Source organism: Paramisgurnus dabryanus, chromosome 14 (assembly GCF_030506205.2).
Source record: "Paramisgurnus dabryanus chromosome 14, PD_genome_1.1, whole genome shotgun sequence".
Taxonomy (NCBI): domain Eukaryota; kingdom Metazoa; phylum Chordata; class Actinopteri; order Cypriniformes; family Cobitidae; genus Paramisgurnus; species Paramisgurnus dabryanus.
Genome location: NC_133350.1, coordinates 11,227,201 through 11,249,668, shown reverse-complemented (window position 1 = coordinate 11,249,668; position 22,468 = coordinate 11,227,201). Strand labels below are relative to the sequence as shown.

The following is a 22,468-nucleotide window of genomic DNA, read 5'->3' as shown; positions in this document are numbered from 1 at the left end:
GTTTCGCTAAGTTTGTGCTCACTGGGTGGCACGTGCTTGCTTATCTTGTTTATAAGTCCGTTGGAGCTCGAAAGGGAGGTGCGTGGGTGCTCACAATGCCGAAACCAACGCTTTCCAATTTGTATGAATTATTATTAAATTATTAATATGGTTATTAGCTAACGGATCCTGCATACTATCACTAAATAGTAGTCGAATTTAGATTGTATGTCCCATCTCTTTCAATGCCCTCAAATGTCTACGTTTCCATATCAAAAACAGTTCAGTACAACAGTGCTTCAGCAACGATCCTGAATTGTTTTTACACCTGCACAATGACAGCAAGATTTTTTTATAACATTAAAAACAACATTTAATACAAATTATTTTCCTGACCAATCAGGAAGAACTGTCGGTCAAGTTGGCCCCGCCTATTTCATGCAACGTCATGATAATGCATCCTAGTGCAGCAGTGCCTCGTTGTTGATTTCTGTTTTATAATTAAATATTCATGCGTTATTATGAATTAAAAAAGTATCTTATTTATTTCTTCTTCAGTCATTTGACCCGCAAAACAAAGTGGGCATCTGTACGTGCGACGTCGCGCTGATTACACGCGCGATGCGTCTCAAGTGACGCGTTTATTTATAGACGTGAGTATTTTTATCCTGTTCCCTTCCATGATAACAACTAATTAAACAGTCAAAAACTACAACAGACGAACATAAACTTTTAAATTAATTTCACATTTTATCATTTTTAATAGAGTTAAATCATATTTACATACAAAAAATACATTTTCCAAAAAGCAAGTGAATTATTTACAAGTAACATACAAGTTATTTACAGCACTGGTTCTCAAACGTTTTCGACGTGATGCCCCCACTTGTGCCCTTCATGGCCCTTCAAAGAACATTTATGACATAAAACACTGTAAACATTACATTTGAATTAAACAAAGTTAAGGTTTAATTAGACAGAATTCATGATAAATTAATGTATTATAACATGTCATAAATCTGGGGACCCCCTGTCACAATCTCAGGGCCCCCAGTTTGAGAACCATTAACTTACAGGTAAAAGAAGTTAAAAATTTTAATGTCCCCGGTACCTAAGGAAACACACTGGTAACGTAAGGCTTACTTTCTGTTTTCATACTGTAAATTATTTTCTTTGTTTTCACAAAGAAAACGATGTAAGTGAATGATTAACACATAGAGGTCCGAAAGACATAGGCTATTCAAATACTTCATGTCTAGAAAGTCATGGCATTGCCATACTGTAGTGTCACATCAATAAAATTTAGCGTATATTTGCTGATGTGCCTTATAACTGCTCCTTTTTCAGATAAAATTCTTCCATGTCCAGACTTAGTGAGTCCTCCTGAGTGAGCATTGATTCAGTCCTCAACTTCTTGCTATTAAAATCATTCTGAAGTTCTTGACTAAACTTCCTCCGTGCTCTTTTCATCCACCACATCTTCTTTAACTTCCCGCCCAGGCTGTTTGGCCTATCCATACACAGTTCCCCAAGCAGTCCTTGAGTCTGTGAAGGGAGTTTATACAACGGCAAGCCCCTCAGCAGCTTTGGCATGTCACCCTCCTCATTGATAAGGTGTTCGTTACTATTCAACTGCACAAGGACAAACCGAGGAGCAGCGCCGCCCTTCTGGCGATCGGCTGAAATGCAGCCAAGGGCAGCAACCAAAACATCCGATGAGCAGGTTGTAGAGCTCCTGTTTATTTCTTCTTTCCCTCTATTGGAAACGCTCGAGTACCACTCGGCGCTCTGGAGTGTCGACGGTGAGACCATCAGAAGAACTTTACCTCCGTGTTTCTGGATTTGACCGAGTTTGGAGTGGAACCACGGTGCCGGGCCCAGTGAACTGATCTCTGTTAGGTTCAAAAGGTCTAAGGACACACTGAAACCTAGCTCAGAAAACATCCGGCTTAGCCTACAAACCAGCTGTGATTGGTGGTCGGTGGTGGACAAATGAAGCAACAACACCTGTCCCCTTGTATCTAAAAAATAGAAATTAAAGCAAAGATCAAAGATTAGATTATCAGCCAACACACAGATTGATAAAATGTATTGTATAGCTTCAATGCATTAAAGCATTAATAAATGCTATTAAAAGTGGTAGAGCATTGCATTAGCAACACATTATATATAGATATATAATAGATAATGTAAACCCTGTAATGCACTGTAAGTTGCTTTGGATAAACTTGTCTGCTTAATGCATAAATGTAAACAATAAAGTAATATAAAGAAACACATGAATATTGCAGCTGTTACATTGATTACCTTGAGAATGACATTGTCTCTCCCATCCACTGATCCACCCTGTTAAAGAAGCACAATGTCAGATCTGACTTTAGTTTCTACATCATATTTGATGAACATGTTGCTTGTTAGGCTGAATGAAGGCATTATACGTATCAGCTCAAAATATGCAGCATTGAATAAAATGCATGAATAGATCCATTCAGAACAGAGAGACAAATACTAAAAGGACACGGAGTGAATCAGTTTGATAAACATCACAGACAAAACCCCTCTTTGATCTGCATCTCTGTGAGATGGTTGATCTGCGTTTACTCATGATTTCTACTTGGACATCACAAACTTACATTTGATTTTGTTCACAACTAGATAGATTCCACAAATAGTCAGACAAACAACGATCAGCGCCAGAGGAATAAGAAGACTCCAATAATGCCGTTCCACTGCAACAAAGAAAAAATGTTTAAGTTAGTTCACTTCACAACATCCCAAAATGCAAATGTTTGTAAGCAAAGTCTGCTTTAAACAGGATGTGTATGTTAAATATTTTAAAGAAAAATGCTTACAGGGATGTTGGCAGTAGTAGCGAGGACTCTCTCCATGTGTGTGAAGCTGTAAACAGAGACAATGGATGATGTTTATCAAGTTCATTTTTCGGTTACGCCAGAAAACATTTAAATAAAGGGAAGATAGCATCATACAGTCACACAGAGCTGCTGGTGATTCCTAGAGTTGATGTTCACGAATTTGCCGGATGTCTGTAGAGACAAACGTTGGCAAACAATATGATAGTATCATTAATGCAAACAACTTTCATGCCATGGATACAAACAATGAATGGTCTCAGTCAAAATAGACTTAATATTATTTTACACAATGAAAGTGAAACTATGAAAGACCTTTTATAAGTCAATGTCTAAAATTTCCTAAATAATTTTTTATCTGTTTCTTTCATTCTCTATTTCCTCATTTTACATAACTTATTAAAGATCCACTGTGTGGATTTTAGTGGCATCTAGCGGTGAGATTGTGAATTGCAACCAACAGCTCAGTCCACAGGTCACCCCTTCCTTTCAAAATGCATACTGTAGAGAAGCTATGATACTAGCCGTCACAGGACAACACGTTAAAATCTTAGGCCTTGTCCCAAAAGGCACACTTCATGTGGACTTTCAAACTCATGGCCTTAAATTGTGTATGCTCGCTTAGTTTACAGGTCCGTAGGGTGTCCCACTTGTCCCACATTTCAAAGTGTTTTGAAGGAGTTTTGTTGCCAAACAAGATAACTCAGTTTTTAATTTTTTTCAGAAATTTAATTTTTTGGTTGTGCATTCCAATTAATATCAATTCAACTTCAGTTGGTTTGTTTTGATTTACACCTTCATAACTTAAAACATACAGCTAAGCAGCACTATAAAACAAAATAATAACATGATAACAGAATAATAAACATGTTTTGACAAAAATCTCGTTTTGCAACGAAACTCTTCATATGTACCTTTGAAGTACCCATATACATTTTTAAGGTACAAAGGGGGACTTTTTGAAAGGTTACCACCCCAGTGATAGCTTTTGTACTTTTTATGAGTGTCTTCATTCATGCCATATTAAATATGGTGTCTACATTGACTAAGAATACAATACAGAAAATCAAGACACACAGCTTTATATACACCTATAAATATTTACCCATAACGTTGTGATGTTTTCTTCCCATTGTGTTTCATTGGAAGACTGCTGTCTGAAGCCATGAATCTCTTTGCATTGTCCATCAGCGTGTAGCTGACAGGGCCACAGTTCAGCATCGAGTCTGCAGGGCGCTGATAAATTCCAGGCTAACACAGGTTGATCATCATTTGTCTTAGTGTGGTACACGAACACAGACACATTTCTCAGGACATTTTCTTTAAACACTGCAGATAAAAGACATTTGGAAAAAACAAATCCAAGTCAAGCTGTACTGTATTAACAGATATATAAATGCAAACATTTATTTCCATTCAAATTAAATTTACCGTACTGTGCAAAAGTCTAACTGTGGGTTCACACCAGCTGCGAGTTCAACGATTTACATAAAAAGTCAATGCAAAGATGAGATCAGACGTGTCCTCGCGTGGGGCGATGCGATTGACGCAATATGGGCGGCGCGTTTGCTGTGAAAACGCGCTATTCGCCTCAAACGCGTCTTCGCCCAAGTTGAAAATATTCAACTCAAGCGAAAAATTCGCATGACACGAAGTTAACTCCCATGAGTAATCTAGAGCGAGTAACGTGATGCCCTGCATTTGGTATGTACATAGCATAAGGCTGCGTTAACACCAGACGCGGAAGAGGCGTCAAGCGCGAGTGATTTACATGTTAAGTCAATGCAAAGACGCAAATAGGCATCCTGCGACGCGGTACGCGCGAATGGCGAGGTGAGAATGGGCAGAACACGTGGAAGGTGCGGAGTGTGTGGCGCGGACGGCGCTTTCCGCACAAATTGAGCGTTGCCGCCGGAAACACGCGAGTTGAAAAATCTGAACTTTGGCGGATATTCGTGCCGTGTTAACCAATAAGGAGCTTGCTCTAGTAGTCACGTGATTACAGGGACCGAGAGGAGCCGCAGAAGCCCCTCCCATGATGCAACCTTTTGCGTGAATGGGTGAAAGAAACGAGTAAACTCAAAATTTTCAAGTGTCCAATTACACGCGAATAGCGCATTTTGCCGCCTCTACCGCAGCTGGTGTGAATGCAGGGTAAGACTGCGTTCACACCAGACGCGGAAGAGGCGGCAAGCGCGAGTGATTTACATGTTAAGTCAATGCAAAGATGCGAATAGACATCCTGCAGCACGGTACGTGTGAATGGTGCGTTCCGCGCGATTTGAGCGTTGCCGCGGGAAACATCTGAAAATTGGTGGATATTCGCGCTGCGTTAACCAATAAGGAGCTTGCTCTAGTAGTCATGTGATTTCAGGGAGCAAGCGGAGCCGCAGAAGCCCATCCCATGACGTGAATTTAAGCGTGAATGTCTCAAATGACTAGAATTTCACGCACGGCTTTCACGCTCGAATGAAGCGAGTAACTTCAAAATGTTCAAGCGTCCAACTACGTGCGAAAAGCAAGTTTTTGCCTTTATAGCAGCTGGTGTGATCGCAGGCCATCATAATGTGTTGTTTTTGCAATGGTACAGTATGATGGTCATATATACTTATTTCTCAGTTTCTTTATTAGAATACAACCAGAAAATACATGAAAATGGTATGTAGTATAAAAAATGAATAAAATTATAAGCTAAACTGTCAAGTGTTTAGTGTGATCTCTTCGAACACTTTAGCAATAGCAGGAACCTGCAGCAGAAACTTAAATGGAAGGAAATCTCTAATCTAATGACTTCAATACTTTAGATGTTTTTAATACAAAGAAAAGTCACACTAAATACTGATTTTTACCTTAAGAAGCCAATTTGTTCTGAAATGTAAATGACATCACCCTAAAATGGTTTAGATTTTGTAGTTACCTGGACTTTGTTCAAATGGACAGAATTCAGTACGAGTTGATCCTTTCCAAGCCTAGAAGTACAGACATGCACACACAACAAAAAATGAGTTTGGCAAGGCGTGGGGTTTTGGGTGTGGGTGTGTGTGATTGAAAGAAAGCTATTGTACCTGAAAACACATGCAGTCTGTGACAGACTTCAGTGGAATGATGTTACTTGAGAGGCCCTGAGGAAAATAGTATGAAAATATGTGAACCGATGTTCAGTAATTTACTGTTTTCTGCATAAAAAATATCCTCATAATGTAAATAACATTCTGTGAAAATATAACCTTTAATATTGACTGAGTAAGGTTATGATCAATGTTTAGTAAGCCAACTTCATGACTCCTTAATAATGCTCCTAATCTCATCATTAGATTATGAGACTTCACAGACAGGGTCAGATATTTGAAAGGTAAAAAGAATAAATTGTATTCCTTATAATTGAATTCCAATTATTGTATTGTTAATATATTCTCTTACCCAGCATTTTCCTTCTTTCCCTCGTTTCATACAGAGCTGAAGTGGTTCAGATGCCTCTTTAAGCTCATAATCCAGTTTAACCACATCTCCTTGAATTGTGCAATTCACCCTGGGACCTAAACATTCAAGCGGGAGAACTGTAAGTCAGGTCTGTAATACCTGTTTGTAATACATTCAAAAAAATAAAGACTAAAACTATAAATTTTTGGTTCTTAGCCTGATGCCATACAAGCGTATGTTTTACAAAGAAAGAAACTTTTATTTTCTAGCACTTATCTTCTAGCACATGCATGTAGGCCTAGTGATGCTTTATTAAAACTTTATAAAAATAACTAAATTTACTGCAAGATGTTTAGCCTAAACAGACAACTCAAGAACTTAGTAAAGTAAAAAATGGTTCTCTGTCATTATTGAACCTGTAAAGAACCTTACATATAGTTCATTATAGGCCTAGTTTATTACATTTATATAACATAAGAGAAATGATCATGTACAGTTAATACAGTTAATCCAAACATACCTTTACACTCCATTATGTGCTCATGAAGGGGTGAGGAGCACACTGCCAGAAGAGAAATGTTTTAATGTTCATGCTTTTATGAATGTTCTTATATTTTTTTAACTCTTTCCCCGCCTTTGACGAGTTATCTCGTCACTTAAGAGAAAACATTTCCCTGCCAATGATGTTTTCCTGACGTGTATGTTTTGATAATCGTTCTGAATCTGATCTCTAACTAAATAAATTTACAGAAGTGCAATTATTTTAGTTTTTTGGTCAAATTTTTGTATTTTTGAAGAAACCTAACCATATTTGAGAGGTTATAAGAAAAGAACAATTGAAGGCATTATGAAACTTTTTTCCCATTTTGTTTGTTTGTTTGAAAGCAGAGGATATGTTCTTTCATTTGATATATTTGTATGTTTATATATTTATAGAAGAAAATTTACCTGGAAGGCATTTTGTAACATTTTTGTGAAAATCACAAAAAATGCTGGCAGGCAATTTTTTTTTAAAAAAGGCTGGTGGGGAATGAGTTAATATAAACTTTATAGTTCACAAACAGCTTTGATGCATTGTTGCAGTTTTAATAAAATACTGTATGAGTTAAAACCCTGGTATGATTTTGGGGATATTTACTCTATCATATAATTTAAAATTATGCATGCATGCCTCTTTTAATTTTCCCATTATACATTAGTCAACATTTGAAGTGGATCTTTATAAAAGATTAATAAAATAATAAAATAAAATAATATTTAAAATAAAAGATTACATAAAACCAATCACTAATAACTGTTCTTGTATTAGGATAAGTTTGATAAACTTTTTTTTCAAATGTTGACTAGTATATTAAACAACATATTCTATATAATTAATATTTTGGAAAAACACATAATGGAAATTATTCATTTTCAGATGGGAATTTAGATGTGGGACAATTAGTTTGAGGTAAAATAACACTAGATACACTCTAAACATAAAGGGGCTTGAAACAGTGATGCCATAAGAACCATATTTGGTTTCACAAAGAACCATTCAGTCAAATGTTCTTTAAAGAACCATTTCTTTCTTACTTTTTTTTATCATCTAAAGACATTCATCTAAAGACATTTTTTCACTACAAAGAAAGAACCTTTTGTGAAGAAACAGAAAGATTATTCAGTTGTTGAAGGTTTTTTGTGGAACCAAATGGTTCTTCAATGGCAAAGGTCTTTAACCCTGCTCCTGGGGACCCACTGTTTTGCAGATTTTAGCTCCAACCCCAATAAACACACCTGAAGCAGATAATTAAGGTCTTTAGGATTGCTTAAAAAATACAGACAGGTGTTTTGGAGCTGCAAGTTTTTTTGCAGGACAGTGGGTCCATGGGAATTTAGTAGGTTGAAGATCTCTGCTCATTCTATGGCATCGTGTAGCACCTTTATTTGTAAGAGTGTATACACTCTAACAAATAAAGGTGCTAAATAGCACTAAAACTGGTTCTTGGCTCGTAATCATAGAGGAACTATTTTAAGTGCCATATAGCACCGATAAAGTATCCATGTAGCACCTGTGTAGAACCAGATGTGGTGCTATAGTGGTGCTATATGACCCCCATATGGTTCTTCATAGGTGCTTAACAGGTGCTATATAGCACTAAAATGGTTCCTATGATTATGAGCAAAAGAACACTTTTAGTGCTATTTAGCACTGTTTGTTTTTAAAGTGTACTGTACACAGATTTTACATAGATGTATATGGTAAGTGAAAATAATGGCTACCTGTTTTTAATGTAGGAATTTCAACTTCAGCTGACCGACTGGAAGATCCGACCGAGATCTTATTTTTTCCACCCAAGTGAACATCTTCATACTCCACCAGAGTTAACTACACAACACACAGATAAACACTGTTTGCTTGTATGTTCACATCACACATTTTATGCATACTTACTTGGATTTTCTTTATCACTGCATAAAATCTGGATTTTCAAGTATTTATACTTTACAACAACGTTAGAGGAGTTACTCCAAAACATATTCCAGAAATGCACAAGTCATTTACATTTAGTTAACAATTTTAGTGCAATTTAATATTTAGAAGTGAGAGGTTAAAAACATTTTAACTTTTTTAAAATTTTTGTAGTAGTTAATACTCTTGCTGTAAGCTTTGGTTATGAGCAATTCTTAAAGGAGACATATTATGAAAATCTGACTTAAAAAAAAAAAAGATCAACCCAGTAACTTAGTTTGTGAAAAAATAGGTCATTGAAATGTAGATCCCCTTGTGATGTCAGAAGGGGATAATACCACCCCTTAATCTGCACTATTCAACCACAGCACTGCCATTTAGTGTAGAGATCAGGGCTGCATTCTCCGATAACGTTGTCTCTTAGCGCGCTACGAAGACTCTTAAGGTAAACCTTAACTACAGGTATACCTTTCCTACGTGTGTTCTCCGAACTATACCTTAGGATGTTGCTTAAGGTAAACCTTCTTAAGTTCGACCTTAGCGGGTGCTGTCCATGGTGGAGGTGCTGAATAGGTTGATATCGATCGCTCGACAATCAATTATTCACTTTATGTAATAAGTTTTGCTGCGTTGTGAGATAGCGGTGTTATTTAAACATTTTAGAAATAGTTAAAGTTAAATTTATTAGCAATATCTGGTAAAAAATATTTCAAATTGCAAACAACTAAATTCAACCTTCTATATTTTATATCAAACCCGTGCAAAACCCGCAACTTTATTTCCAAACGTATCATGTTTAAACTGCTCCAATTCATCTGCTATGCTTTGAAAGGATCAATTATATTAGGGAATCCCAATAAGTGCGTTGCACAGGGGAATAAGGTGGGTCGTGCAGGTACTTGGCTGTGCATTTCACTTAAAATATAAAGTACAAACTGCTGTTGTTCATTAGTTCACGCGTTTATTGTGCTTGGACACTGGATGCGCAAGCAGCTTGCATGGTTACAATGCGGATAAAGCTTAATGGACGCATTTCTGGAGCCTGTCTGTCTAAATATAACATATAAAATATTATATAATAGCCTATATAAATATATAGTATGATTGCTGTAGATTTTAGCTTTGATTAGTTTTAATGTGGAAATTTTGTTGACCTTAGGAGACTATACAAGCAGTAATCAAGTGCGCAGTTTATTTTGAATGTTTATAAAGAATATGGCATGCAGTTGCCTCAAAGTTATAAAACATTAAAAAACTTCGATGCAAAGTCGAATTAACATTAATAATCATAATTAGTTTTTTTTTTTGTAATTTTTCCCGATTTATTTATGCAGCTAAAATAGCCGGTAGACTAAGATTTAACGGAGATGAAATGCACAAATGAAATAGTAGGATGCGCTGTATAGCTGCCAGTATCACCCAAAATATATATTTTAAATAGTTTCTTAATCCTGTAGCATTTAATAGTTCGCAGCTGATGACGTCCCTTTGGAAAACATAATGAAAAATCTAACAACCATCAATGTAATGATGTCTAATTATTTAAATGTTTTATTCTTTAAATATAAAAATATTTGCCTAATTAAACACGAAGTGTATTGCAACTTTTTTTTACACATATTTAGTCGTATTAAATAGACTGCAATGTAAGCTTTTATGAAAGTGATGGCCCCTAGTGGAGTCATGTGGGATAAGGTATAGCTAAGAGTGCTCCAGACCAACCTTACGAACGTATGACTTACAGAAGGTATACGTAACTAAGAACGTTTCGGCAAACACGTATTAGCGATAAGGTACAGCTTAAGGTACAACTTAAGAACGACATAGCGTTAAGGTAGTTTCGGAGAACGCAGCCCAGCTCATTTGCATTTTAAATGGCACATTTTAGCTCACACCTACAAAGTGACAATTTTAACATACTATAATAAATTATCTATATGATATTTTGAGCTAGATCTTCACATATGTACTCTAGGGACACCAAAGATTTATTTGAAATCTTAAAAAAGTCTTGTGATGTGTCCCCTTAAAGTACAGGATAGCCTGTGACTTTCATCTTTAAATGCAAAGATTAAATTTAAATAACTAGGTGACACTTACATTAAATGATTTGTGACTTATACCAGAAGTCATGATGAAGTTCAATCTCTTGCACAATGTGAGCTTTCCTGCTGAAGTGTAGCATATCGTAACAGCAGCTACTGTACATAAAGGGCAGATGAAGAGATAAACAGCTTTCAGGTGACTAGTTTGGCATCCAGAAAATGCATACTTCACCTTGCAAAAGTAACAGCAAAGAAATACTAACAAAACATAGATTTTGACTGTGCATGTACCTGACATGCCTTGATAAGCCAGTTGGTCTTCACAGAGAGAGTTTTCCTTTAATGAAAAAGACATGTGATTTTTATTACAATAGGACTTTAAATTATGAGAACTCAATTTTTAAGACATATTTGAATTTACAGTGCGGTTCTACATGTATAATGGCTTACTGCCAAAATGTATACGTTTCATGCATGAATTGGTTCAGTTACTAATGTATTGTGCTGTTGAAAATAAACAGTACCATTGTGGTTTGACCTTTCAATGTGTCATCTGGAACACAGCCTGCATCCCAATCTCCTAACATCAAAAACACCAGCGTTAATACAGATCATATCACCGTAGTACTACTGTTATGGGCTACATCTATTGTAATGACGCACCTCTCTTCTCATCTTCATATCCTGATTCTCCTCCATCCTCCTCATCCTCAGCCTCCGGGATAAAACTCAACTGGATGTTGATCCACAAACACGGTTTGCAGTTCTTGTCATAACAGCACAATTTAGGCTCGACTTTCAAAGAGCACACGTATGCACGACCACAGTCTGTGTCATGAGCTCCGAGAGGATCTGTATGTTTAAGACTGCAGTTTGAAAGACCCTGGAGAAAGCGAAAGTTTATAGTCAATATACTGAAAATCAAATTTGGATAGTGATGCATACATGGTACTTGTTACTGTTTGCTTACCAGAGACCTAGAAATGGACAATAATATGTTTATAGGCCTGAGTTCAAGGTTTTAATAAAGTTTGATGAGGAGCACAAACAATAATAAAAGTGAAGTGGTAAGCGTGAAAGTCCCCAGATAAAGACATGCAGATTAGTTTTATGGCATGGAATTGATAGAAGCTGCCCATATACAGTGTATCATTTTTTAAATCCTACTTTTTAACATCTAAACACTATCATTTTATAAGTATTTATTTATTTATCTCCAACTACGATCCCCCCAATAGATCTCAGCCATGACCAGTATTACTAGTAATTATTTATTAAAATATTTATAACATTTATAAGTTAAAATGAATACAAATAAAAAGATGTTTGTACTCAACCTGAGGACAGAAGACGTTGTTTTGTGGGTTGTGTGTAACTTGTTCCAGTGAACACACAAAGGTGAAGACCAGTAAGAGCAGCAGATTTCTCCACCATGACAACCCCATTGCGCAATGGTTTCGCTCTCGTATCCAACAGTCCATTAGAAAGAATAAATCCCATAAACAATATCCTTCACTGTATCCTTCACTGTATAAGGCTTCAAGACGTCAGAAAAGAAACATAGTCCTGTTTCGATCGGATAAACAGTCCGAGTCCTTCATCCATTACGCGAATCTGACCGACCAGGAAGCGCAAAAGCGCACAATTGCGCAGCATAGCGTACAGGTTATCTGAAACAAATGATACATCCGTCAAAATTCCTTCTTTAAGATTATACAGTTTAGGTGAAAATTCATAGATTCAAGCTTATGTTGATAAGTCTGTACGTTGAGCAACACCTGGGCGAGTCTTACAATAAATGCGCAGGTGCCTTACGTGGGAGTTTATGAATCACGTTCACTGTTCTGGCTAGTTTATCTGGTTTGCAGTATGGGCATGTCATCCTCTATTTTATATAAGTTAAATACACTTAAAATGTACGTATGTATTAGATAATACAATATTAAATAGTGACATGTTCACTGTAAACTGTATAGTTTTAAGTGCTTTATACGTATAAATTAAATTATATAAAGTATTTACAATATAAAATATGACAGAAGCCTGCTCACATGACAAAACACATAATAAGTATAGGTTTAATTAAAGTAAAAAGATACTTACATACAGCTCTTAGAGAGAAACAGTGTGTGTTATACAGCCGTAAAGAATGACATTCAATAAATGAAGGTGTGTTAGTAAATCCACCCCTCCCAATGAGAATTAAAACACACCTTCATACTTGCTGACTTGTTTACATATACGTACATAACAGCATTGTAACAAATAGACCAGCTAAAATACAATGGCATCTGATATTTATCACAACTATTTTACTGAACAACTTGATCTGAGTAATTTGCTGGATAGTAAAACTGTAACCAGGAAACTGTTAGGTACAAAGTTCACTGTCTGCTGGGAATTTGTTTAGCAGCTCTGTTTCTTGTATCATGGCAACTTTGTACTCATAATGTACTTGGATTAAAGAGCTTGTGTTAATAACTGACTGTTACCCGGGACGTAGTAACCATGGGATAATTCAGATGACCTATTATTAACTCATAAACCACATGATTATGAGATTCTGAAAATTGTCTCACCCACTCCAATAAATCCAATTATAACAGTTATATATGTATTATGTCAAAGTTATAAACATTGTGGCGTGCAACTGTTTAAAAAAATACTTTTTTAACCTTTACAATGTTTATTCAATCAAGTCATAACTCTTAAACTGAATCAACCAGACTACTTTTAGGTGCCTTATTATAGAAACTATAAATCAGCACCATTCAAATTTCATGTATGTTCTTTAGTCTTGTTCTAGAAATGTCTCAGGGCTACCTTAGTCTTTCTTCAGAAAAAAAGGAAAGAAAAAATCTTGATAAGCGGGATGGGTGACATTACCTGTGTGAAATGAACTACTTTCAGTTCAGCAGCTTCATATTCAAAGCCAGTGTTTCTCAAACCTGCTCTGTTACATTCATTAAATGTTTGTCTGCTTCAGAGATACGTGATCCCCATTCCCCACATAACTTTCAATGTTTTTCACTGCGCCATAAATAAATAATCTTATTAATGCATAGTTGATGTCGCTGATTTTATTTGCTTTAATTCACTTTTAAAATATGAATATGATCAAATACTGAGTCTGCATTTATGTGAATGCTTTCATTTTATGCAGTGTTTATAATTTGACATCATGTGAACCTGTCTGTGAAATCCTGACCAAAGTCTCATAAACTTATTATGAGATTTGAAGTATCAAAGGTTGATTTTGCTCTTTGATTTCACATTAATTTTTATCTTTTACCTGATCTTACATGACTCAATATTAAAGATATCAAGGTTATTGTCATGATTGTAGTGAGACAAGACCCAGTTGCAGACACAGGAGAACACTTAACAAGTTTATTTAAACAATGACAAATCTGACAAGAGGGGTAAACAAGGCAATAAACAACAGGCATACAATAGACTAGACTAGACTTGATATGACTTTTACTTGACTAATACACTCACGTGGGGCAACATTCCATGTAATCAGACAATCAAACATGAAACACAAGGGCATTAATTAAAGGGGCAAATCAAGAGGGGAAAAGAAGACATGAATCAAGCAATAATAAAGTAATTAACAGGAGATGAGGTGGGCGGGGTCAGGAGATGAGACAGAAAGCACATGGCCTTAATAAACAAAGCAATGCTTTCCCACAAAACATGGGACTGCCATGATCCTGTCACTATGACCTGAAGACAGGACCATGACAGTTATATTTTCAAAGTAGGAAGATTTTATGTATAAAAGAGTAAATCATAAAAATAACTAGGTTTTTACACCATTTTACCATCTTGTAAAAACACTCTAACTCTATTGAAAACAATTCAAAGAATAAAGTAGGCATATAAAATATTGTCGCAAACAGGTTCAGACAGAAAAGTTTCTGGGTTAGGAAATTTGAATTGTTCTTCTGGTAATAATAATGAAGTTGATAATAATAATATATATGCTTGGAGCCCTAACAATAAATTATACCTTAAATTTATAGAAGAAAACAACACATGGTAAACATATTTTTCATTGTATTGAACATAGTGTAAAAATTCTGAGGAAATGGGAGAAATTTCAAAGGAAAGATTAAACTAGTATTTTACAACATCAGACCAAAAATGGAGAAGAGCTGGTACAATTCAGGAACATTATTGTAGTAACAGTAAAGACAAGAACGCCCCCTACAGGCAACATAATAGTATCGACACTGAGCCAGCTCTCGCATTTACTGAGGAGCTGTGCTCCACTCATTAAACAAATAAAACAAATAAATGAATGCTAGGCATGATTAACTAATTAGATGTTGATAATAAAAGTATTACACCTTTGATGGTGTTAACGCTAACTTTGTATTTTTTTTTTTTTTTTTGATGACATAAATACAATAAGTAAAGCAGGGAATAAAGGCAACCATTTGAAAACAAAGAAAACAATGGTAATAAGCGATGATATGTAACATTATATTTATATTTGATTTACAATAAGGAAAATAAAAGAATTTATATCACACATAGTTAAATCAATGATCAAGTTGGATTTCGAACCCAGACATTTTTGACAAATCAGACCAAAATTCTTTGACAAGAGGCATTTAAAGTTTTCCGGGGACAGTCCCGTTTTTTGGTGTTCTGTCAACGACTGGAGCTCTCCCCGGAAATGTCCCCGTTTTGCAGCACGTTTAAAACAACCAGCAAATACACTGAAAACCCCGATCAACATAGCTTTTGTAGCACCAGACCGGAGCAATCATGTGATGATTAATTTCACCAGCAGAGGGGGCCGCGAGATACACTGATTACTGCGCGCCACTGATTTAGCGAAGAAGAATTTTCCAGCTGGCTTACGTTACTGCGCATGCTCAGAATAACTACATTTATTTTTGTTCTGTGCAAAAATATACTCTTTATACGACTTTATATATTTATAAATAAACGTTGATAAATCAAGCCAGCACAAAAGAAACAAATGTATTGTTTCTAATATTTAAACAACAGACTTTGGCCGTTTCTCAATCGGAAGGCTGAAGCCTCTTTTTTATTTTTTTTTTATTTGCAAGAACTTACAGAACATTCATACAAAAAATATAGACATACAATATCCACATAACACAAGAGACAATATACATAATAATAATAAATAAATAAATAAATTAAAGAAGAGGACAAAAAACAACAACAAAGGGGCTATCACCTAAACAGTATCATATGAAGAGGTCAAAAGTAGAACAGATCCTAACTACTTATGGCTTTCTTAATAGTGGAGGCTGATATTACATTCAAGTAATTTTGCAGATCTTTCAGGAAGACAGAGAATACAGGTTTAGATTTAGAGAATTTACATTTGTGGATGTAAAATTTGCTTAGAAAAAAATTAAATTAATAATAAAGCTAATATTTGTTTTTTTATGGGGGTCAGTGTCATAAAACCCAAATATAACGTTTCTCAAACGTACTGCAAATCCTGGCAAAATCTTTCACTTAACAAACACATCAATATCTTTCCAAAACTTTTGTATGTATTGACATGAACAAAACAAATGTACAACGGTTTCATCACAAGTCAAACAAAAAGAGCATGTAATCTCAATGTCAGCTCTAAATCTTTGTATAAACCTCTTTACAGGGTAAAATCTGTGTAAGAGCTTAAAGGAAGTTTCTTTCACTTTGTTTGTGAGGAATTTTTTTTGTTGTAGAGACCAGATTTTTGTCCAATTCAGGTTAACAAATAAATTATTCCAAAAAGAAATTGCAGATGGAACAAAAATCTGATTCTTAAGAAATAATGACCTTATCTTATAATTTTTTGCTTTCCACTCAGAGAAGCAAATTTGTCCAACAGGAGTATCACAAATTTTAGGAAAGGTTGTGTTAGGTCCTATAGAAAAATCACAATTTTTAAAAGCATACATAAACCAGAGGAAATAGCTCTCATAACTATAGCAAACTCTTTTGGTGTTATTGGTATTTGGTATTTAGTTAGAAATTCTGCGTAGCTGAACAAAAGACCCTTCTCATTAAACAACTGCTTCACCAAAAATAAACCATTATTAAACCAATTATCAAAAAAACAAGGACTTATTCTTGAAGAAAATGTTCTTATTGTTCCAAATAAAGCATCTTTGTTGTGAAAAGTGTGCTTATAAATTAACACCCAGGCTAAATGACGATGAAAGTTGGTTGGTAGTTTATCATAATTGCAGGTTAAAAGAAAATTAATACCAACAAAATGTGAAAAGATAAGTTGGGCGAAAACATTCCATATAGAAGATGGTTTCGCTAGATACTGATTCAGCCAATTAACTTTAAATGTGTTGCTGAGGGATACAAAATCAATGACATTCAGACCACCTTTATTGAGTTTAGTAAAACTGATTTCCTCAGATAATGAGATTTATTTTTCCAAAGGAAATTTATTAAAATCTATTTAATTAGTTTAAATATTTGTTTGTCCACATAAAGAGACTGGGCTGCGTAGGCAAAGCGAGACACCCCTTCCGCCATAGTGAGTAATGTTCTACCTTTTAGTGATAAGTCTCTTTGTAGCCAACAATTATATATTTTCTGTGTCTAAGTAATAATAGGTTTGAAATTTGCAGAACACCTATCATCTTTAGTAGTTAATATACCAAGATATGTAACCCTATTTTTTACAATAAAGGCTGAAGCCTCCGGAGGCTTGATGATACGTCATCAAGCCTGGTTTATTTACTGTAAGTTAACCGAGCATTACATCCGCAAGTCATAATCATATTACTACAAATTACGATTAATTTAGAATAACAATCAACTTTATAAATGTTAATTTTCTGAAATAAGACGTATGCAGCCTGGAAATGCTGATTGAGTAGGCTACGGCCAAAAACAGAGACAGACTAAACCATAGAAACTGTGGCAGAATCTAATCCTTATTTTATGTTTCATCATATGACCCACAAAGTAAATAGAAATGTTTGACCCAAATCAAATCCAACTTCTCATTGGAGTTCATAAATCTAAAGAGGGTGGTTTCTGCCTTATTAGCCAATAGATTAATGTGGACATGAGTTTAAAGGCAGTGCTGTTTAGAGATCTGCTTATCTTTGCAGGTCACAATGGATCGAGGAGTATTGAGAGTGATTTTGTTGGCCGTTTTTCTCATTTCTGCCACTTCAGATCCTGTTAAGAAGGTGAGGGTAAAAGTTGTGAAATCTTTAAGAATTAAATCAATGTTAAATAGTATTCAAAATAATAAAGATAAACCTCATGTTTGTTGTTGGTTGTGTATGTTTTGGCTTGTGGTATAATAAACACACACACAGTATTCTACACTATCTTCTCAAAACTGTGTAAATTAAACAATTATTGAAGTTCAGCTGTAGGCCTACATATAGTGATATTAAACCAATAGAAAACCAATAGATATGCTTAAATTCATTTTTTGATTATGACATTCACTGTAAAACAGGAAAGTTGGATCTATTTAAACAAATTACTTCAATTGCTAACAGTAAAAAAAAAAGTTAAAAGTGATAAAATTTGAACAATTGAACTATGTGTGTGTTTGCGTATACACATACAAAGCTGCGTTGTGCAATCTAACTCAACAAAACCACTGGTCATACATTGACGAATCTTATTTGTTTTAAGGCCAAAGACCTTTTCTCTACGTTATTTCTGAGCAGTAAATATTTGAGAGGAGGCGTTTTTGTGCCTCAGCCAATCGTTGACATGTAAATACATTTTGATTTCTCATCACAGAAACCAAAAGTGGATATTTACAGTTTTAACATTAACTCTACTGTGACCAGTCGCTACGCCACCACAATCATCACAAGCCGTGTGGCAAACAGACTTAATGAATCTCAGGAGATCTTCTTTGAAGTGAAGATACCCAAGAATGCCTTCATCAGCAAATTCAGAATGTATGAAATTGCATATATGACATAAATATAGCTAAAACCCATCTTTAATGTCTGATTAATGTGCATCGTTTATTTGTCAGGACTATAGATGGAAAGAGCTATGATGGAGTTGTGAAGGAGAAAGCAGACGCGCAGCAGCAGTACAGTCAAGCAGTTTCACGAGGACAAAGTGCTGGACTCATCAAGTATTGATCATTTAAAACAAAATCTACACATTTCATTCAGACTTATGCACATAAAATATGTTTTGATGGGCGTAATTGTTCTCTCAGGTCTGTTGGAAGGACTTTAGAAGAATTTAAAACATCAGTGAATGTGGCCGCTCTCAGTAAAGTCACATTTGAGTTAACATATGAGGAACTGCTAACGCGTCGCCTTGGCAAATATGAGCTGCTCATCAATGCACAACCAATGCAGACGGTGGCAGATTTTAAGGTATGACAAAAATAGATAAAACTAATTATTACATAATCCTTCGGTTTCACAGATATAGCCTAAGATTAGTGCTAGACTAAAACACATGTTTGAGCTATCTCAACTAAAAATAACTAGTACTAGAGATATTTAACCCTTGTATTATGTTCTGGGTCAATTTGACCTGTTGTGTTTTTTAAGCTGTCGAAAAACACAGTTAACCTGTCATTATATTCTTGAAATTTTTCGACTTTTTCTCATTTATAGCCATGAACATGCATGTAAAGTTATGATACGCTGATATGTTTTGAAGTGTACGCAAAAAAATGTGGTACAATCTTGATGTTCGCGGTTCAATTTGACCCACATCTTCTTTTTTGTTAAAAAATGTTAAAAAAAAACACGTTGAATCAAATTTTAAATGTTAAACGTTACAACATTTTATTTTCAAGATTTTTTAAAACAAACATGTTAAAAATTGTGGTTAAATGCATTTTTTTAAATCATACTTTTTGACATTAAGTGTTTGTAATGTGTGACAAATACTGATACTAAAATGGTCCTGTTAATACCTAATACCTTCTTGTTTTTCATAGTGTGATATTTAGGGAATTGCATTGAATCCAATTAGGGTCAATTTGACCCGCTCCATCAAAATCGTCACAAAAATCGAACACAATACAAGGGTTAAATATGCCATTGGCACTGTTTCGTTTCAAGATACACAGCAGTTACATATTATTCTAAGGCATGTTTATTAAAAAATGCTAAATAAAAACCTTAATTTTTGTCTTATTTTTTACAAATGACTTATCTGTGAGCTTCATTATTTTTTTTTATCCATGTGCCCTCATAATCTTTAATCAAAAACGCTAATCTCCTCGTATTCTCGAAACAATCTCTCTTCCGGTCATGAGGAATAGCGAGATGATGCACTGTCGGAAATAAAGGTACAAAACTGTACCTTTTCTGTCACTGGGGCTGTACCCTAAGTTCCCTTTCAGTCGGTCACTACGACGTCACGTCGTGACCGACGAATTGGGAACCGCTCCGCGGGTGACCTATCTACTTCGAGAAACTATAAAAACGCCAATGAACTTGGCATGCAGGTATTTGCATAATGCCGGCGCCGCCCCGCCAGGTGCGTATATAAGCCGCAGGTGCACAATACCAAATTAGCTTTTTTTGCTTCGAAGCCGGCAGACATCTGCTCTCGAGAAGCTTTCTATCTGATCTTCGTAGATCCTGTTCTGGAAGGGAAGAAAATAAGATCTCAGCTTGCTGAAGTTGGTTGGGCAAAGACACCTCAGCGGAGGCTCGCAGTGTTTTTTCTCCACCCTTTCTCTCTCTCTCTCTGTCTCTTTAATTTAGGACTTGAGTTCGAGTGAGTGCGTTGCCTCTCCCTGTGTGTTTCACCAGCTCGCACAAAAGAGTGATTTCCCTAAAAGAGCAGCACGTTTGAGCTTTGTGTCTTTTTAAAGACAGCCACTCATTCGTGTCACGGTCGGGGTCGTCTTTTTAAAGATGGATTTCCGTCCGTGTTCGGTTTCTGGATGCGGTGTGTTCATCGCCCCCCGGGATGGCCACCAGCGTTGTCTTTCGTGTCTGGGGCTCCAGCACGCAGAGGCAGCGTTGCGTGATAGTTCATGCTCCATCTGTGAGGGCATGACTATGGCGGATTTGCGGAGACGGGTGTCGTTTCTCCGGGAACGGCGCCCGCCTTCCAAGTCTGGTGCTGCTAAGAGCGCAGCTACCAGACTTGCGAAGGATGATCTCCGTATAACGGTGCTGGGTCGGTCTGCTGGTTCGTCCAGCAGCTCCCAGCGCCCTGATCCGTTGCCAGCGGAGGTCCCGATGGAGACGAGCGGCCCGTGTTCTACGGTCTCCTCGCGCTCTGTCGAGCCTCCACCCGACGCGATGTCCACCATAACATCGGAAGGGGGGTTGTCAGCCTCGGACGTCGATCCGGATCCGCTCCCGCCTTCGGGCCAGGTTGCGGCTTCTGCGTTCGACCCCGAGATGGCAGCCATGCTCGCCCGGGCGGCGGAGGCGGTCGGCTTGGAGTGGACTAAACCTCCCCCACCTGAACCGTCCCGCCTCGATGATTGGTTCTTCGGGGGTGCCAGGGCTTCTCAGTCCTCGCCCCCGGTGCCTTTCTTCCCCGAGGTGCATGAAGAGCTGACGCGGTCGTGGAAAACCCCGTTTTCCGCCCGGAACCGACCGTTTCAGCCTTCACCTCTCTCGAGGGTGGAGATGCCAAGGGGTACACTGGTATCCCGTCAGTGGAGCGGCCGGTCGCGATGCAGTTGTGTCCGGCCGGTGTCGCTTCCTCCTGGCGGGACCAGCCTACTCTCCCCTCACGGGCCTGTAAGCAGTCGTCGGCGCTGTCCGGTGCTGCTTACAAGGCTTGTGGGGAGGTAGCCTCTGCCCTGCATGTCATGGCATTGCTGCAGGTCCACCAGGCTAAGGCTCTGAGGGACCTGCACGCGGGAGGTCACGAATCGGCGGAGTTCTCTGAACTGCGTGCGGCTACGGATCTGGCGCTCCGTGCGACCAAGGTCACCGCACGCGCCGTCGGGCGTGCGATGTCTACCCTGGTAGTCCAGGAACGCCATCTCTGGCTGTGTCTGGCGGACATGAAGGATGCTGCTAAGACCCGGCTCCTGAATGCTCCGGTTTCCCAGACCGGCCTGTTCGGCGAGACGGTCGAGGAGTTTGCCCAGCAATTCTCCGCGGCCAAGAAGCAGACTGAGGCCATCGCTCAGATCATGCCACGTCGGAAGCGTCCTGCGCCTGCCCCGTCCACGTCGGCACCTCAGCCTGCTCCTCGCCGAGGGCGTCCTGCGGCGGCCGCCTCCGTTCCTCCCCGGGGCTCTTCTAAGAAGCGAGGAACCGGTCGTCAGCAGCCCGCCCCACCCGCTCAGCCCGCTTCAAAGGGTGGAAAAAGAAAATCGAAGCGGCCCTGAGACGGGCGACCTAGAGATGGAGGGGATCGCTCTTCGGGAGATGGTGAAAGCACCACTCCCCCCACCGGAGGAGGGCCGGTTGGGGAATCCTTTGTTTCAATTTTCTGTTCCGCCGACTTTTCAGTCGGCACCCACAATTCCACAAAAAGAGCGAATTCCACTTCCATCTCTAGGTCTTCAGATGAGCGCCGGAGACACGAGCGGGCTCATAACCCCCCCTCGTTCTCCGACTCATCAGAGGAGTACGAGAGCAACACACGGGCTCATAACCCCATCGCGCTCTCTGACTTCTCAGGGGAAAGAAGACAATCACGGGCTCATAACCCATCGTCTTCCTCCCCCTTCGCCAGAGGGTGCATCGAGTGGCGTGAGGTGTCTTCAGCAGAGCCTC

At 37.7% G+C, this 22,468-nt stretch overlaps 2 protein-coding genes across 7 annotated transcripts in view; one reads left to right on the top strand and one right to left on the bottom strand.

The window, feature by feature from the left end:
• Positions 1 to 716: 716 nt before the first annotated feature.
• il17rc (interleukin 17 receptor C) lies at positions 717 to 13,000 on the bottom strand. Of its 3 annotated transcripts, none has more exons than XM_065240830.2 (17): positions 12,870 to 13,000; positions 12,104 to 12,436; positions 11,430 to 11,649; positions 11,291 to 11,346; positions 11,058 to 11,103; positions 10,822 to 10,922; positions 8,532 to 8,637; positions 6,790 to 6,831; positions 6,270 to 6,385; positions 5,915 to 5,971; positions 5,767 to 5,818; positions 3,955 to 4,178; positions 2,967 to 3,023; positions 2,832 to 2,877; positions 2,613 to 2,708; positions 2,287 to 2,325; positions 717 to 2,000 (listed from the first exon to the last, which is right to left on the bottom strand). In XM_065240830.2, exons 2-17 carry the CDS (start codon positions 12,245 to 12,247, stop codon positions 1,306 to 1,308), a joined length of 2,097 nt encoding a protein of 698 aa, XP_065096902.1. In that variant the 5' UTR covers positions 12,248 to 12,436; positions 12,870 to 13,000; the 3' UTR covers positions 717 to 1,305. The 3 variants fall into 3 exon arrangements, with proteins under 3 accessions (XP_065096902.1, XP_065096904.1, XP_065096903.1); XM_065240832.2 differs by having other exon boundaries at positions 10,822 to 10,919; XM_065240831.2 differs by having other exon boundaries at positions 12,874 to 12,892.
• Positions 13,001 to 17,803: 4,803 nt separating this feature from the next.
• Positions 17,804 to 22,468, top strand: part of LOC135718703 (inter-alpha-trypsin inhibitor heavy chain H3-like) — a 47,910-nt gene continuing 43,245 nt past the window's right edge. For all 4 annotated transcript variants that reach the window (XR_012335065.1, XM_073811835.1, XM_065240841.1 and 1 more), the window contains exons 1-4: positions 17,804 to 17,962; positions 18,534 to 18,697; positions 18,778 to 18,882; positions 18,970 to 19,132. Coding sequence is in view for 3 of the 4 variants with exons in the window: in XM_073811835.1 (XP_073667936.1) it covers positions 17,888 to 17,962; positions 18,534 to 18,697; positions 18,778 to 18,882; positions 18,970 to 19,132 (507 nt within the window). In the remaining variant the exon portion in view is untranslated. The remainder of the gene's footprint in view (positions 17,963 to 18,533; positions 18,698 to 18,777; positions 18,883 to 18,969; positions 19,133 to 22,468) is intronic.